The 19,302-nt window shown below is 29.2% G+C and overlaps 2 protein-coding genes across 2 annotated transcripts; both read left to right on the forward strand.

The window, feature by feature from the left end:
• The first annotated feature begins 6,717 nt into the window (after nucleotides 1-6,717).
• On the forward strand, nucleotides 6,718-8,984 carry LOC125814909 (uncharacterized). The gene is made up of 4 exons (XM_049494357.1): nucleotides 6,718-6,888; nucleotides 7,052-7,331; nucleotides 7,444-7,531; nucleotides 8,819-8,984. Exons 1-4 carry the CDS (start codon nucleotides 6,745-6,747, stop codon nucleotides 8,982-8,984), a joined length of 678 nt encoding a protein of 225 aa, XP_049350314.1. The 5' UTR covers nucleotides 6,718-6,744.
• A 365-nt stretch (nucleotides 8,985-9,349) lies between these two features.
• On the forward strand, nucleotides 9,350-12,584 carry LOC125814910 (uncharacterized). The gene is made up of 6 exons (XM_049494358.1): nucleotides 9,350-9,409; nucleotides 9,495-9,655; nucleotides 9,782-9,905; nucleotides 10,971-11,205; nucleotides 11,351-11,548; nucleotides 12,523-12,584. The coding sequence occupies exons 1-6, from the start codon at nucleotides 9,350-9,352 to the stop codon at nucleotides 12,582-12,584; spliced, it is 840 nt and encodes a 279-aa protein (XP_049350315.1).
• The last annotated feature ends 6,718 nt before the right edge of the window (nucleotides 12,585-19,302 follow it).

The following is a 19,302-nucleotide window of genomic DNA, read 5'->3' on the forward strand; positions in this document are numbered from 1 at the left end:
CGACCGGACGACCAAGGGTAAAAGAGTCTTTTACTACTAAAAATAATATAATATCTACCTATCCATCATCCACACACTACATAGGAATTTTCTAGAAAGATAAGCCCAAAGACAACCAAGGATAAATGAGTCTTTTACTCCATCATCCACACACTAAATAGGAATTTTCTAGAAAGATAAGCCCAAAGACAACCAAGGGTAAATGAGTCTTTTACTACTAAATAATATCTAGCTATGTAACTATAAAAAAGAATTTTCTAGAATTACACTTTAGACACAAATAAAGAGACCTCCTCTCTTCCCATCACTGCTCACTCTTCACTTCTTCAGTGTTGTCTCCATATCTTCACCGGTAAGTGTCTTTTTTTTTTTTTCATAAATTGAGTATTTCTCAACTTCTAGACCACAATTTATATATGTATTTTGACTTGTTTGTGTAGAAATCGATTATTTATTCCTATTTTCTCTTTGATACCCAGTTTATATGTCTCCTTTATTAGATCTGATATTCAGTAGAAATGTAGAGTGCAGCGGAAAAAATAGCCACTAAATAAAACTTTAATGTTTTTATCCATTCTAAAGTTGTATTTGATTATCTATAACAACTGGAGTATTAGGAAATCTGCAGTAGTGTTGCTAGGTAGCTTAAAAGGAATTTTCTAGAATTACACTTTAGACACAAGTAAAGAGACCTCCTCTCTTCCCATCACTGCTCACTCTTCAGTGTTGTCTCCATATCTTCTCCGGTAAGTGTCTTTTTCTCTTATGATTGTTTTTTTTTTTTTTTTAAATCTTCAGTTCTCTTCTTTCGTATATATATTTTTTTTCATAAATTGAGTATTCTCAACTTCTAGACCACAATTTATATATGTATTTTGACTTGTTTGCGTAGAAATCGATTACTTAATTTTGACTTGTTTGTGTAGAAATCGATTACTTAATCCTATTTTCTCTTTGTACCCAATTTATATGTCTCCTTTGTTAGATCTGATATTCAGTGGAAATGTAGAGTGCAGCGGAAAAAATAGCCACTAAATAAAATTTTAATGTTTTTATCCATTCTAAAGTTGTATTTGATTATCTATAACAACTGGATTATTAGGAAATCTGCAGTAGTGTTGCTAGGTAGCTTATGAGGGTGCTATAATGTATTCTAGCATATTGTTAAGGCCACGTGGCTATCTTTGATACCCAATTTATATGTCTCCTTTGTTAGATCTGATATTCAGTGGAAATGTAGAGTGCAGCGGAAAAAATAGCCACTAAATAAAATTTTAATGTTTTTATCCATTCTAAAGTTGTATTTGATTATCTATAACAACTGGAGTATTAGGAAATCTGTAGTAGTGTTGCTAGGTAGCTTATGAGGGTGCTATAATGTATTCTAGCATATTGTTAAGGCCACGTGGCTATCCACACATTGGAAAAGTAAAACAAAACACACGGACTTCTATAAATGTAGGGCCCATTATTATCTTCAAATTTATCACAGTAGTTTTCTTACCTTTTTTAATATACTAATAAGTTTATAACATTAAACCTGAATCGCTTCATCTTTATTAATTTTTGTTTGTATTATCTACTTATCAATTTTTGAGACTTCAATGAAAAAAAACTATATGTTGTTTGTTACTATTTTCATTCCATAGTCTCTTCTACAATATTTTAAATCAACCTTTATACATGTCTATTATATTAAATTTAATATATGGTTTGAACTATTAACTTTACAGAATTTTCACTTCCTTACGATATTTGTTCGCTCCTGTGTTTCACTTCTCTCTTAGTGTGTGGTAAGTACTAATCCCTTCTTTAAAATTATTACTATTATTTATCAAAAATTCTTACTATTATTTATCAGATAATTGTTTTGTGTAAAATCATTTAGATCCCAAATATGTCAAGTAATAGAAACCATAAAAATGTGCATGCTTTAAAAAAATCAAATGCGGATAGAAATGCTAGGAGACGCGAATTATACAGATTGATGCCACCTGAAGAAAAAGAGATTCTTCTGGCACGTCGCCGAGCAAAGAGAGTTGAAATGAGAAAACATAACTTATCGGAAAGTTCAATGAATAATGATTTGGCTACTGCATCATCTTCTAATTCCACCATTATTTCTAATATAAATCATAAAAATGTGCATGTTTTTCAAAAATCAAATGCGGATAGAAATGCTAGGAGACGCGAATTATACAAATTGATGCCACCTGAGGAAAAAAAGATTCTTCTAGCACGTCGTCGAGCAAAGAGAGCTGAAATAAGAAAACATAACTTATCTGAAAGTTCAATGAATAATGATTTACCTACTGCATCATCTTCTAATTCCACCATTGTTTCTGTTGCACAAAGTTCTAATCTTATTATGAGAAAACCCATGTTGCTCCTATCAGAAATAGGTAGTACTATGCCATCAGAAATGAATTATATCAAATTAAAAGAAGTATCAAATTGTCAATTTTGTAAAGCCAAAAAATTTGAATATGAACCGCCTGCATTTTGTTGTAGCAATGGTTCTGTTCAATTAACTTCACATGAGATTCCAATAGAATTAAAGAACCTTTATCTGGACAATACAGAGCTATCAAAACATTTTAGAACTTACATTAGAACGTACAATAATATATTTGCTTTCACATCTCTTGGAGTAACTTATGACAAAGAATTAGCAAAAAGAAATAATGGTATTTATACTTTTCGGGTTCAAGGTCAGATGTATCATTTCATCAATGACTTGATTCCTACCAATAAAAAAGGAAAAAATCTGCAGTTATATTTTTTTGATAGTCAAAATGAATTACAAAATCGAATGGCATGTTCAAATAAATTAAATGAGTATGTTGTGAGAACTTTGATGGAAATACTAAAAATTAATCCATACTCTATGTTTTTAAAGTCTTTAATAGATGTTCCACAATTATCTGATTTTTATATTGCACTTAAGTGTGATTCTGGCTTAGATCAGCGTATATATAACTTACCAACAGTATCAGAAGTTGCAGGAATATGGGTAGAACAAGATATTACTAATTCTACTCCACCACATATTCGAATATATACAAAAGTGATAAAAGTCAATTGGTAAATTATTATTACGGTTGTTATGACCCATTGCAATATCCATTGCTATTTCCATATGGTCAAGGTGGATGGCACTGTGGTATTAAGAAAATTAAATGTTCTTCAAGAACATCAACACAAATATATTGCGAACAAGAACAACTACCAAGTATAAAAAATATGTGTTCAATAGATGGACTGCTTAACATGGAAGCCGAAGTTATGCTAAAAGAAAAGCACAAACGAGACACTATTTCTTGTCGTGAATATTATTGTTACAAACTCCAAATAAGAGATGATGAAAATATAGTCTTGCATGCAGGAAGATTATTCCAACAATATGTAGTAGATGAATGGATAAAAATTGAAAGCCAACGATTAGACTTTGCTTCTTTTAATCAAGATTTAATTAGAACTGATGTGTTAGACGGAATTTTGGATGTTTTACGTAAGGGGGAAAGAGAAGCTTCACATATAGGAAAACAACGCATACTTCCACTTAGCTTTACTGGAGGTCCAAGAGATATGCGTAGACGGTATATGGATGCTATTGCATTAGTACAACGTTTTGGAAAACCTGATATATTTTTTACTATAACATGTAATCCTTCTTGGCCCGAAATAGAAGAAAAACTTATATCGACTGATGAGGTACAAAATAGGCCTGATCTGGTTAGTAGAGTGTTTAGGGCAAAAATAGAAGAATTGAAAAATGATATAATGAAAAGGCATATATTTGGTAAAGTTGCAGCATTTATGTATACAATAGAATTTCAAAAACGAGGGCTTCCCCATGCTCACTTTCTTATTATACTAAATGAGAATTACAAATTACTAACTCCAGAAGCATATGATCGATTTGTATGTGCTGAAATACCAGATGAAAATATATATCCCTATTTATATTCACTTGTTACACAACACATGATGCATGGTCCTTGTGGTAAGTTGAATCCAACAAATTCTTGTATGAAAAAAAAAGGACGTTGTAAAAGTAAGTATCCTAAAGAGTTTGTAGAACAAACAACTAAAGGAAAAAATTCATACCCAATTTATAGAAGACGAAATACAGGAAAAAGTGTGAAAATTAGAGGACACTTTCTTGATAACTCATGGGTTGTACCTTACAATCCATATTTACTTTGTAAATTCAACTGTCATATAAATGTAGAGATTTGTTCGGATATAAAAGTTGTTAAGTACATTTATAAATACATTTGCAAAGGACATGATAAAATAGCATTTCATATACAGACTAATGATGTAAACCTAGAGATAGATGAAATAAAAGAATATCAATCTGCTAGGTGGGTATCACCACCTGAAGCTTCATGGAGAATATTCGCTTTTCCTATTAGTGAAATGAGTCCAAGTGTATATCATCTACAACTACATCTTGATGGACAACAACTTGTTTCCTTCAAAAGTACCGACAATATTAATAAAATTGCAAGTAATCCCATGATAAGAAAAACAATGTTGACTGAATTTTTTTTAATGAATAAATCAAACAAAGAAGCTATGGATCTAAATTTATTATATCGTGAATTTCCAGAACATTTTGTATGGTCAACAACAGATAAAATGTGGACACGTCGCAAAAGAGGTCATGTTATTGGACGTGTAGTGACATGTCATCCAACCGAGGGAGAAAGATACTATCTTAGACTTCTTTTAATGAACGTAAGAGGGCCAAAATCATATGAAGATCTCAGAACTGTAAATGGAGTACAATATAATTCATTTAGGGAAGCTGCAGAAAAAAGAGAACTATTACTTTGTGATAATAATTTGGTAGAATGCATGACTGAAGCTGCAAGTTATCAAATGCCATCCAGTTTAAGACAATTATTTGCTATGTTATTGATTTATTGTAATCCAACAAATCCTAGAGAATTATGGGAAAGATTTGAAAGCCCAATGTCTGAAGATTTCAAAAAAAGTTTGAACTTAAATGTAAAAGAAATACGTTATAAAGTATTAAATTGCATTAATGATGTTCTTCATTCGATGGGTCGTGACATTAATGAATTTGAACTAATTTCAGAATATATCAAACCTACATCAACAGCAAGAGAAGCTAAAGAAGTTCATTACGAAAGAAATATCATTGTTAGTGAGGAAGATTTATTATTACAAAATAAATTAAACACTGAACAGAGAAAAGCTTACGATATTATTCTTGATAGAGTATTGTCAAATAAATTTGGAGCATTCTATATTGATGGTCCTGGTGGAACTGGTAAAAGTTTTTTATATCGTGCTTTATTAGCTACAATAAGACACAAGGGATTTATAGCTTTAGCAACTGCAAGTTCTGGTGTTGCAGCTTCACTTCTTCCCTGAGGTCGAACTGCTCATTCTCGATTTAAAATTCCTATTGATGTCAATGAAAATTTTACTTGCAATATTAGTAAACAAAGTTCACTATCATCTTTAATACGAGATGCACGATTAATTGTGTGGGATGAAATTTCAATGGCAAAAAAGAAAATGGTTGAAGCATTTGACTTACTTTTAAGAGATCTAATGGAAACAAATATGTTATTTGGTGGTAAAATAGTTGTTTTTAGTGGTGATTTCAGACAAACTCTTCCGGTTGTTCGTAGTGGAAAAAAAGAAGATTTTATTCGTGAAAGCTTATTGTGTTCTGAAATTTGGAATCAACTTGAAAAATTACAGTTATCGAAGAATATGCGTGCAACTAAAGATCCTGAATTTTGTGAATATTTAATGAGAATTGGTGATGGAAAAGAAAAAACAAATGACCATGGAAAAATTCAAATTCCTCATTCCCTCATAATCCTTTTACTTCTGAAAAAGAATCTCTAAATCTTCTCTTTAGAAATACTTATCCTGATTTATACACATGTTGTACAAAAACTTCGTTTATTACTTCTCGTGCTATTCTAACAACTAAAAATGATTTTGTTGATGAAATAAATGACATGTTGATCTCTCAATTTCCAAACACTGAAAAAGTGTATATTGCTATAGATGAAACTATTGATCCAAAAGATCAAAGTGAATATGAAGATTTCTTACACACTTTAAATCCTACTGGTTTACCTCCATACAAATTAACTTTGAAGAAAAATTGTCCGATTATGTTATTAAGAAATTTAAATCCTTGTGAAGGTTTATGCAATGGGACACGCTTAATATGTAATGATTTTAAACCTCATGTTATTAGTGCAACAATATCTAGCGGTGATTTTAAAAATACACATGTATTTATTCCACGAATACCACTCATGACTTCAGAAGATGAAAAATTGCCTCTTCCTTTTAAGAGAACACAATTTCCTGTACGATTATGTTTTGCCATGACTATAAATAAAGCTCAAGGACAGACATTAGATTTTGTTGGTATATATTTACGCGAACCTGTCTTCTCTCATGGACAATTGTATGTTGCTTTATCAAGAGCTACAAGTTCTCACAATGTCAAAGTATTAATTAGACCACCTATAATTGACGAAAATGATGATCATTCGACATATAATGTTGTCTACAATGAAATCATTGAAAAGGCCTTTTCTTGAACTTTGTGCTTTAATTTACAATGGTAAATCCCATATACAACTTCCTTATATTTATCTATATTGTAATATTGCTTTCATTATACATTTACCTTTAGCTTATCCTCTTATAATGTATTTTAATTGCAGATAGTTCAACATGGCGGAAAGATATACCATCAATATGATCACTCCCGATACTAAAGATTGGACATGTAAAGTCCAAGTTGTTGATAAAAGTCGACCAAGGGACAACAAAGATAAAACCACAAAATACCAAGTCTTAATTCTGCAAGATGAAGAGGTATTTATTTTTATTAATTTATTATTGATTTTAAAATCGTAACTTTACTTCAGTTAACTAAATAATCCATTATTTTATATTTTTACTTTAATAATATGAAAAATAATAAAATAACTTTTAAATTTTACACAACTAATCAAACTTTTTACAAATTCTTTTACAGGAGAATCAAGTTCAGGCCACTATTTACAGTACTGATATAACATATTTTGAAAAAGAATTTGCTCCTTTCAAGACTTACTTGGTATCTGTTGCACATGTGAAAGTACCACCTCTTGGATATGAAAATTCACTTAACAAATTCATTTGGACACTTGATAAAAACACCATTGTTGAACCAGTTGAAGAGGTCAAACCTCCACAGGATCCATTACCACCACCAACACGACTAACTCTTACCACATTTGACACTTTTGAGTATCAACCCAAAGAATTTGAATTTGGTATTTATAAATTTATTTAATTATTCTTATTATTCACATAAAATCCATTGTTACTACAATAGAATATTTATCATGATCTAATTATTCTTTCTTTATTTTTGTTTAATGCAAGATGTACTCGCCATTGTCATTAATGGCAGTCCTTCAACAAAAACTACAACTGGAAAACGAATTCAAGAGTTTATTGTCATGGACAAGCTGTAAGTATATACAGAATATCACTCTTGTCATTTATCTTCATATCTTATTACTTGTTTTCAAAGAAAGGTTCTTTTTGGTTGATAGTTTGTCTTTGTAGTCGTCTTCTCCAAATGGTTACTACTTTTTCAGAGTTTAATTGTAGTTTTAGGACTGTTCTTGTTTATTTTTGCGAAGATTGTCTTTTTCTTCTTTCTTCTTTTTTTTTTGGTTTGTTTGTGCATCTTTCCCTCTCTTTTGTTAAAGTAATGTGATTGAATAGTCCTTCAACAAAGACTGTAACTGGAAAACTAATTCAACAGTTTATTATCATAGACAAGCTGTAAGTATATATACAATATTACTCTTGTCATTTATCTTCATATCTTATTAGTTGTTTTCAAAGAAAGATTCTTTTTGGTTGATAGTGTTTTAAGATTAATTCAAAAGGTTACAATTTTTTTGTAGTAGTGTGTACTGTTACTCAATTGATGTGATGCTAATAATAATACAAAATTCCAAAATATATACAGCTTTCATATGACTTTATATACTGAAGGTTATATTTAACATAGAATTATTATAATTAATATATAAAGATAACATCAAGTGTAGATTTTCTTGCAGAGAAAAAGATATTTTAGATGGGCCAAAACAAAATGATAAGATATGATAATGATGTCTCTGTTTTAAAGAAATAATAATATTAAAAAACATAATCTGAAATTATCTTTCTAATAGTTGTATCTATGTGTCTCTTATTTGCTTTTTATGTTATTTCTTGTTCATCTTCTTCATTCCACTAGCTTCTGTAAAAATACCATAACCATGAAAGTTTCGAAGTTTTCACATCCCTATAGATGATAGTGTACCTTGCACCTGTGTGAAGATAGTAAAGACCTCTAACTGCACCAATACAAATATCCAACCTTTGCTTCCATCATAAGGGTAGCTTATTGAGCTTGTAAAGGTTCTCTCTCAATGACCCATTAGCTATGTAATCATAGACAAATATCATCTCATCATTTTCTTCACAATCCCCAATCAGTGAGACTAAGTGTCTGTGAATCTCAATTTTCAATCACTTTGAATACCTGTAGTACTTTGATAGATTAAAAAGTTCATCAATTTCGTTGTTCAACTCGACTCTTTTCTTTGTTCATGAATCTTATATTTTGACTTTTATAGCACAAAAATGCTGGTATTGTTGATAATAATCAGATTTGAATTTTATTATTTATAATGTTTTTACAATATCACATATCTTCTGCAACTTTAATGTTTGAAAACATCCTTCAAAACATATGCAGGAAAAAACCAACAAAACTGACACTTTGGGAGGATTTTATTGATCATGAGGGAGTTAAACTTTTCAACCAACTTCATGATTACCCGATCATTCTTGCTAGGAAAGTTGGGAAATCATCCTCAGGTAAAAGTGCAAATAAATTTATTTTTTCCTTTATTGAAAAATAGATGACATGATGAAAGCTAAAATGACATATTCAAATGCACATAGGAACGTCGAATAGATTTGTTGGTTTGACGAGCAAATTCAATACAACAATTGAAATCAATCCTCCATATCCCCAAGCTGCTGAGTTAAGGACGTGGTAATATACATTTTTATTTAATGCATCGAAATTTCAGAATATTTTGAGATATAAAAAACATCTTTAATCTTACAATCACAAAGTTTTGAAATTTCACTTTTATTTCTTTTATTTTGGATGAGCTAATATTAATAATTTTTTGTATTTTTACTTGTTTATAGGATCAAAACAATTGAAACAAAGCTTGTTTCTTATAAGATGAAAAGTACAACTCCAATAGGCTCTATTATGTTGATTCCATTTGAGGATGAAGTTATATCTGTGGCTAACATCCAGGCACAACCTCCAGTGAGAACAACAACTATATTATTCTATTTTTAATTTTTTTTTTATTTCCCAGTAAAAAATAATATTTGGTATATTCAATTTGAAGGGACAAGTATTTAATGTTGAGGCTGAATTGTCCCTTGCAAGTAAGGATCAACGCTTTAGTGTGTTGGCATGCTCAAATTGTAAGCAATTGTTCACGAGATATAATGTGCGAAGGGAAATATATTGCACAAGCTGTCACCGATCCACACATCTTATTCCTAGGTATATTTGCTCTTCTACAAAATTAATTAATAATAACTAATTAAGATTATTTATTTTGTTTGTTCAAAGAAATAAATGTCTTAACTAACCATTATTTTAAAATATTTTCATTAATTATCAAAACAGATGTCAATTTGAAGTTACTATTAAGGACAACAGCGGTTTTGCAACAGCTATTATTTCAGATGAAATTGCAGAGAAAATGTTGCACCTCACTTCAGAAGAAATTTATGAAATTTGCTTCGTCAAGGTACATATTACTTTTGGCTCACCAAATAATCACAAAAAACCTGTTTTGATTTTGTATTTTCTTATAAACTCTGCTGCTGGCTTGTAACAGTTAAAGGAATCTACAATGAAATGTTCTAACTCACTACTGTCTAAATTAAATGCACATAATAACATCGCAAGTAGTAATCCTAAAAATATCTACCCTACATTATAAAGTAGGCTATAATCTTATCTTGCGTGTGATAATATGTAATTATCAGTTACTTATTTTTAGATTACTAATCATATATGTATATATGTAATTAAATTATGGCCAATTACTTTCTTTAATTATGTAAAAAATATACTATCTAACTTGTAAGAATTTCAACTAAGTGAACATATAACTTCCTTAACTTGAAAAGGATACTATAGCTCTATAGGCTTAGAATTCTAGCATAAGAAAATTTGTAATAAAGATTCATTTTGTATAATGTAAGTTGTGAAGACCTTTATAGTAGGAAGAACTACAGCTCACCGCTTTCCAACAATATCTCGTCAGTTCCTTATCAAATAGCATAGAATGTTATAAATGATGAGGAAATGGAAACTTACCTTCAATAGACAAATATCTCGTGAATCACCCAACTTATACTTTTTGTTGTCTGTTTACAGTTAACTTTCTTTATAACATCTCACATAGTTACCCATTGGCTGAGAACTTTATGCCTAAGCTGTCATGCGCACCTACCACAATAGGCATCACCGTTTTAGAAGTGCTACATGTGTGGCTCTGATTAGTTGAAAGACCTTTAATATTGAATTTGAGTTCAGATGTAAATACATAAACATAGAGATATTGATTTTCCTTTAAAAAGAAACTTAGTATCTTTTTTGTGATTCACTTTTCTTTCCTCATCCACTTTTTTTTTATTTGAAAATTCATGATCGTTGCATATGATATTGTTGTTGAACATCTTCTTTTATGGTAAAAATATCGAATCTCTTTCTATTTGTATGTTCACTTTATTTCTTATTATTATATATATAATATATAAACTATTAATGATTTTGTATTATTAATCATTCTTTTCCATTTTTCCAGAAAGAAACATTATCCCTCCAAAATGTGGAAGATGAATTGAACGGCAAGATATTTAACATTCAAATAAAAAGGCTATTCACAAAAAAATTGGATGCAATGCAAAAATTATCCATTTTGTCTTACTTGGAGAAACAAGATGTGATTCATAAATCAATGGCATCTACGACAATCAATATTACAGATGCGAAAAAGCGCACAATTGAACATCTTAGTTCAGGGGAAAAAGAATATCCAAGCATGGAAATGAAAAATCCTCCCATGAAAAAGAATTAAAAGGTATTTCAATTATTTTGTACAGTGTTTAAAGTTCATCTTTCCAATTGACTAACATAAATAGGATTTACTTCTCTTTGTGTTTATTTTCTTTGAATTCAATTCAGTGTCTAGACACATTATCTTTGATTATTTTGAATTGCAGTTGAAACACTTTTGTTGTGATTCTCGAAACAGTCATTTTTTGCACTCTTTTGCTGCTGCCAGTGTATGCCGTGTTTTGCAAGCTTTTGATGTTGCTATGTGGATGCCTTATGTTCCTGTTCTTTTGCAGAAATTGAAAATATTTTCTCCTATAATAGCAGGTTAGTTAAAAATTTATCTTTTATAACAAAATTTACGGCGTATGTAAAATTGCGTACTACTTATATAGCGTTTGTTTTTTGATACAAAATGCTGCATGTCAGTTATATCTATGAATCAATTAACAATTAAAATAATTAATTGGGCTAAGTCTGTTCTCCGGTGTGGCTATTCAACGATACCATAAAAGTAAGAAGCAAAGTGATCTGAGAGTTGGTTACACAGCTTCATAATAACAGTCATCTGAATGTTCCCGGCCTTGTAACTCTGAAATCGAACCAATAGGGATTGCAACTTCAGATCTTCAGGGAATATGTGGTGGATCTAGGTATTGATCGATACTTGAGATTCTTACAGTCGCGATCATATGTCCATATAGTATCTGCTCAAGATCTACATGTGAATCTCTTGAACTAAATTTCTCCAACACAAGTTTAAACTAAATTAAAAAAAATTCATAATTTTTTGTCCAGATTGATTAATCCTTTGACATTACCGTCACAATTTTGAATCAATTTCTTTATGAATAATGCTCCTTTTGTCTTATATATAATATAGTTTGAGTTGTATCTTATGAATTAACAAGATTTTCTTCGCCTATATGGGTTAAAATCTTAGATGAGTATTGTCATTTTTTAAGCCTATTGAGCTTTGTTCCAGTTTGTTTGGTCATATTGTCACTATGCTTTCTTAACTGTTTTTTTCCAATCTTTTACTATAATATTAATCTTTAACTTAGATCTCATTTCATACATTTGTAATTCATGCTTTAAGTTCTAAACATTTGGCTTTGTTTTTTTGTTTCACTATTTCTCATCATGCTCATTCTATGTTGTTTAAATTATGTGATTTTGTGACATTTAATCCCTCAATTTTAATGTAACAGGTGATTTTGATCAAAGATGATTCAGAAAATCCAAGCATGAAAGATGCATCTGTTTTTGTCTAATTTAATCCGTCAATTTTAATGTAACAGGTGATTTGATCAAAGATGATCCAGAAAATCCAAGCATGAAAGATGCATCTGTTTTTGTCTAATTTAAAATGCTATGTAAATGTATGTAATTAGCACTCCCACATAAGAAAATGTTAAACTATGTAAGTATCTCACTGAATATATAATGAACAAATTTGGCAGCTATAATGTGTTTATCCATTATAAATACGGTATTGTTTGAAATCGAAATGTACATGGAAAGTAGCCACAATGTTTTATGGCTAACATGTATTCGTATGTATGGAACTAATTCCAAAATGACATTTTAGTATTGAAGGGGATTTTCATCTTGGTTAAGGAATCTTGGTGAAATGTATTGTCTTGCTACTGTATAATTTTATGTTTTGTTGCAAACCCCTTTTAACTCTACTGGGGAAAATCACTGAATCCCAGATAAAGTTAGAGTTTTCGATGTTTTGATTGTTATTTTTAGTTTTTCCCTATTATTGTGTAGCTATGGCTAGATTCAAGAGTAAAGTGAATTGTTTTGGTATTGTTGAATTTTGTGTATTGCAACCCCTTCTACTCTCTTGGAACACTGATGGACCCCAGATATCAAACAGAAGTAAAATTATGATAAAATTTTAAACGTTGGGCCCGTGCATAGCACGGGCAACGCTCATCTAGTATATATAGATGCTTCTCTCTCACCTCAAAATATATCAATCGTTAGTTAATATATTTTTTTACCATAGTTAATTTTGAAAAAGGCTTAACAATCTAATCACTGTTTTTAATTATTTTGAACAAATATTTTTTTCTTCATAATTTTTCAGAATGATGTCTTTTTTTATAACTAGTTTCTGGGAACGTGCTTTGTGCATGTAATCCGTATCAATGAGTACTATTAAAAAAATATGATTTGAGTTCTTTTTCACAAAATATGTCTAATTGAGGTTTCTTACTTTGTCTTACTACTAATTGTGACACTCCAATTTCATGACCTCCAAGTGAATACACCGAGATAATAATATAAGAAGTTAATAAAATAAACTGTATTTATAAGTCAAAAAATAAGCTTGTAAAGCAAAAAGGAAAAGATAACAACTATCTAAATTAAATTTCTTGATAGTGTTAAAAGTTCATTTTTGTTGGTAGAATAATGTTAGAAGATCAAAATATTGCATGAGATTAATCATCTGCCAATCGTGGTGCAATATTAATGTTTCTTCAATTAAAAGCTTGAGATGAATTATTTACTTTTTGTATCAAAAATGGTGTAAGATTAACTTTGAGTGAAAGGAATACAAAACTTTTCCACTTTTTTACTTTGCCTTTTGAATTTCCTGATAATTATAATGAATGTTTCAAAATATTACATTATTTTTTATCCACAAGCACTTCAACGAATTAATTAATTATAAATATTTAAAACTAAGGTGTAAAAAGTCTTATTATTTATATTTTGAAAATCAGGATATTTATAAACATAACTATTATTTTTATATAGAATTTAATTTTCTCTTCATACATAACTTATCCACCATTAATCTAATGATATATGTTTCACCTTTTTTTTCTCAAATGTTGTGCTTTTCATGTCTTCTCCAGCAAGAATGGTGAAGTACACTTTACTTTCAGCCTTAAAATTATTCATCTACTCTTAAAATTGAATTGCTAAAATTGTCTTGAAAGAGAAAAAAATCGTCAATAATTGAAATCCCTAAAAACAAAATTAGAAAAAAGTACTAAAGATTGTAGAAACTATTAAAGGAGTTGGCACTATGTCAAATAAAAACATAAATATTGAAAAATATTGTCCGAGATTGCAAATTGATAAGGAAACGTAGAGCCAGACCATCAAGTTAAAACTTTTATAAGTTATAACTAATTAGGAAATAATTTGGGGAAAAATTACTCCGTAATATTAAATGTAAAAACACGATAGCAAAATATTTTATATGTTAAAGCAAACAAGGTAGTTTTTAATTTTTTTTTCTCACCGTGGACAAGTAAAAATGTAAGAAATAAAGAGAGGCCTAATTCCAATAGTGGTAAGCAACTTTGAAAACCAACAAGAGTAAAGTGCTAAGTATTTATTAATTTTTAGTCAATTAAATTTGTGAGAAACCACAAATTAAAATTTAGTTCGGCTCCAATTAGCTTTGTGAGCCCATTATTTACATTTATTAATTTTGAAAAACCTTATCATTCAACTTAAATTAAATACAATCATATATCGTAGTAATAATGAAGAAAATGTTCTACGAAATAGTTTTTTTTTCCCGAAAAATGTATATCTAAAAATTCAAAAATTACAATTTTTATCACTGATTTTGGGTCATTCTTTATATATATCTTTTGTTTATTTGCTTAGCCTTGTATGCCAATATTTTTTTTGGCAACATGATAATATGAACAAATCATAAATCTAAATTTTAAAATATTTGTGCAATTATCTCTCAATAATTTTATGAAAATATCTGAAAATAAATGTGTTAAGAATGTGTGTTGTATCTTGAAAGTAATCTGTTATTTTTTTAAAAGAAAAATTTAGAATAATTATTGCAATTCCTAAATTTTTGCCACCATTATCTTAAACATTTTTAGCTTGATAAATGAGATGACTTAATAACTAGGGTGTTATAGTATATTTATTATTTTATTGCCTCGAAAGGAATGTGTCAAATTAAACATGGACGGAGAGAGTGTAGAACTTGCTCATGTTGTTGCTGGATTTACCCCTATTTAATGCATAGTCAAAATTTCTAAATTTTATATGTTTGACCACTTTAGAATCAAATTCATTTAGTATACACATGTAATTGTAAAATTCGTGTTTCAAGTTGTAATAATAATGATAATGATAATGATAATGATGATAATGATAATAATGATAATGATAAATAATAATAATAATAATAATAATAATAATAATAATAATAATGATAATAATCATAATAATAATAATAATAATGATAATAATGATAATAATGATAATAATAATAATGATAATAATGGTAACAATAATAATAATGAGAATAATAATAATGATAATGATAATAATAATAATAATAATAATAATGATAATGATAATGATGATAATAATAATGATAATGATAGAGATAATGATAATGATAATGATAATGATAATGATGATAATGATAATGATAATGATAATGATAAATAATAATAATGATAATAATAATGATAATAATAATGATAATAATGATAATAATGATAAATAATAATGATAATAATGATAATAATAATAATGATAATAATGATAATGATGATAATGATAATAATAGTAATAATAATAATAATAATAATAATAATAATAATAATAATGACGATGATGATGATAAATTTATTATTAATTATTGTTATTTTATAAATTTGGTCAGACAATTCCTAACTTCAATTTTTTTAATTTAAAGTTACATTTATTATTTCCAAATTTTAAAGTCGTATATATGAAATTTAAATCACCTAATGTCAACCAATAGATTTCTTGTGTTACAGCTAATCTAAAATCATATCTCAATCATGATTCCATGGGATGGGAGATATACTCAATACTTGACTATTCGGCGAAGTTTTTTGAAAGCTAAAAGTATTGTTTTTTTAATTTTAAAAAGTTAAAAGTGTTGGGTCCTTTAGAGGGGAAATAGAGTTTTTGGTCAAAACAATCACACTTATGTTTGGGAGTTGGTTTAAATTTATCCTCCAAATATAACCTTAAACACTATTTTTCCTTCAAGTTTGCAAAAGCTTGTATGCTTATGGTCAAACTGACAAAAAAGTTGACAAATATAATTGTTAAACTCATATGACTTGCACATGGATTAAAAAATATGACATGTCATTAAGAAATAGACAAATTTCAAAAGTTTGACTAAACAAGTCAAAGAGTAGAGATATTAATATAACACCATGATGCTCTGTAAGTATCAATAACCTTATTGTACAACAACTAAGAAGAATATGAAGGAGGAGCAGGTCTTAAGTGAAATTTGCCAACATTAATTAGCTGGCCACCCATGAATTATTTCTTATCCTAATCAATTTGGCGGAAAGAAAAATATCTAATCTTAGTCCTTGGAACACTAAAATTGATCAAACTATTACAAAATAAATATCAGTCACAACTAATAGTCATATATATATATATAAAAGAGAACCGTAAACCCGCCTACGTGGCATTATCATAAACCAGGATTTCTTTTTAAATTTTTTTATTTCCAAAATTAGTCTTTCCTTTCATGAAAAGTTGTGACTTTTATGAAGAGTTGCGACTTTTACGAAGAGTTGCAACTTTTATGAAAAGTTGCGACTTTTATGAAGAGTTGCGACTTTTATGAAAAGTTTCAACTTTTATGATAAGTTGTGACTTTTATGAAAGGTTGTGACTTTTCCAAAGAGTTGTGAATTTTCCAATAAGGAAAGCATTTATTCACACTACCCTTTGTTGTCTATAAATAGAGGGATTTCCTCTCATTTTAAAACAACGAAAATTCTGAACTTTTTCTTCTTCTTATGCACAATTAAATATTCGTGTACTTTGCTCCTGTTGAGTGACTCACTAACACCATTGTTTTTGTATCAATACACTGGTGAATATAATCGTTCTATCCTGAGAGGATCTATTCTTGTGAACCTCAGGTACTAGAGGAGAATAATTTCCTTAAGGGGACAATGTGAATGCCATTCAGTGGGCTCGATTTTTTTCTTTTCCGTTTCATTCTATTGTTATAGATCCTGGTATGTTTATTACAGTCATTAATTTATGCTTATGTTTTTAATTGCTATTTTTGAGTACACGTTTTAAACTTTGTTGTTTATGTTTATGCTTTTGATCATTATGTTGAAGTAAAGATATGTTAATCAAGAGTTTGATGTAATCATTAGACTATTGGTGTCATGTAGATTAGAATTCTTGAACTTGTAAAATAAATGACTTTGATCTTTATAGACTTTTCAGTGGCTAAAAGATCCATGAGATGTCCAAGAAGAGACTTTTGAGTGTTCAGAAGTTAAAGTGGTTCCACACTACCTTGGAGTTTTAGTTATTCAACTTTCTATCTTATCGAGACATTCAATCGATTAGTGACATCCAAAAAATAAAGGAGTAGTGGGATGGTAAGTATTGTACTCAACCTTAATTAAAAGTTTGGGGTTCAAATGTTGGATTAGAGTCAATGATTTACCCCTCAAAGTAGGATGAATCCATATTAATCAAGTATTAAAGAAATAATTATCTCCTTATAAACATTATAGGGATAAGGGTCTGAAAAATACCCCAACTTTGGTCGAATTTGTTGTTGCGATACTAAACTTTCATGAGGATCTATTACCTCCCTAGACTATTTAATACCGTATTTTAAACATATATTTTTGCCCACGTGAACATAAAAAATAATGCAAAATTATAAATAGTAATGTGTCCACGTGGGCACATATATACCTTTAAAATACACTATTAAATAGTTCAGGGGGTAAAAAATACAGTATTAAATAGTCTAGGAGGTAATAGGTCCTCATGAAAATTTAGTATCGCAACAGCAAATCCGACCAAAGTTGGGATATTTTTCAGACCCTTATCCCAACATTATATTAAAATCGCAAAAAAAAAATAAGTTTAACCATATTGATCGAAACATAAACAACAAAATATGTCTTTTGGCAATCAAAGTAGTGCCATCGACTGCGAATGATTTTGAATAAGGGACTTGCCAAGACGTCATTTAATCCAAATTATTTGAGCGATATACGTTATTTTATTGAACTCCAAGAGATGTGTTTTTAAATTTTAATTGACTTATCAAGTACACAACTAATTATATAAGATGTATAATACTCCCTCCATCCACAATTGTTTGTCAGGGTAAGGTCATGCACATCCTTCAAGGAAAATTTAATACAAGATGTAATTTGACTAATATAACCCTACTATATCAAAAATACCAAAAGTCCACATAACTTTTCAATTGAACTACACAATCATTAAGGGCAGAATTGGAAAAAAGTGATTAATTATTTATTGATTGTTTAAATTGACAATTAATCTTGGACATCTATTTTTAGTATACCTGCCAAACAATTGTGGACGGAGGGAGTATTTAGATTCTATATATAGAGGCTTTGAATTGGAGAAAAACTCTCGCAATTGATGAATAAAATGTTTGTACCACTTTTTGAAAATATAAATATAGACAATGAAACAATTACATATCTTTTCTAAAGACTTTAGTGATGAATAACTATAGTAAAATGAAGAATTAATAACAAAATGTATAAACACTTAGAATCAAATCATTTTGGTTTTAAGATTAAAAAAATATTTCATTTCATCTTTGGATAAAATATTCTTGACAATTTATCGCAGGGTTGTACCCACTCGAAAACACTTATATTATCAATTTCAGAAGTAGATTATTGTCGTAGTTCACCACCGCGCGAAGCGCGGGCAATTTACCTAGTATATAATAATTAAGAAAAAACTCATGGTAGTTTAAGTAGTTCTCTGCCTGCATAATTATTTCAATACCCCAGAGCAAGAACACCAAATTTTGCTTTCAGATGGCAGGCATAACAAGGAGAAAACTACAACATTATATTTTAAAAAAATATTAACATTGCAGGAGTATTAACATTCTATGCAAGAATATATTTGACACACATACTTCTCATTTACTTATGCTCCCAGTAGATGGAATCTATTTGTTGGGGTTCCAGCCTAAATGCACTATACAATCTCTCTGTACATTTTGATCATTCTAACCTCATGGGAACCGGGTATGATGACAACACCAGAAA

The sequence above is a fragment of the Solanum verrucosum genome, unplaced genomic scaffold (genome assembly GCF_900185275.1).
Source record: "Solanum verrucosum unplaced genomic scaffold, falcon-dt-bn FXZP01000265.1, whole genome shotgun sequence".
NCBI lineage: Eukaryota > Viridiplantae > Streptophyta > Magnoliopsida > Solanales > Solanaceae > Solanum > Solanum verrucosum.

What these genes read in the sequence shown, in the direction of transcription:
- LOC125814909 (XM_049494357.1), top strand. Translation starts at nt 6,745, where the DNA reads ATGGCGGAAAGATATACCATCAATATGATCACTCCCGATACTAAAGAT. An exon ending in TAATTCTGCAAGATGAAGAG is followed by an intron (nt 6,889 to 7,051) that starts GTATTTATTTTT and finishes ATTCTTTTACAG; the next exon opens with GAGAATCAAGTTCAGGCCAC. An exon ending in TTTATTGTCATGGACAAGCT is followed by an intron (nt 7,532 to 8,818) that starts GTAAGTATATAC and finishes AAACATATGCAG; the next exon opens with GAAAAAACCAACAAAACTGA.
- LOC125814910 (XM_049494358.1), top strand. Translation starts at nt 9,350, where the DNA reads ATGTTGATTCCATTTGAGGATGAAGTTATATCTGTGGCTAACATCCAG. An exon ending in ACATCCAGGCACAACCTCCA is followed by an intron (nt 9,410 to 9,494) that starts GTGAGAACAACA and finishes TTCAATTTGAAG; the next exon opens with GGACAAGTATTTAATGTTGA. An exon ending in ATGAAATTTGCTTCGTCAAG is followed by an intron (nt 9,906 to 10,970) that starts GTACATATTACT and finishes CCATTTTTCCAG; the next exon opens with AAAGAAACATTATCCCTCCA.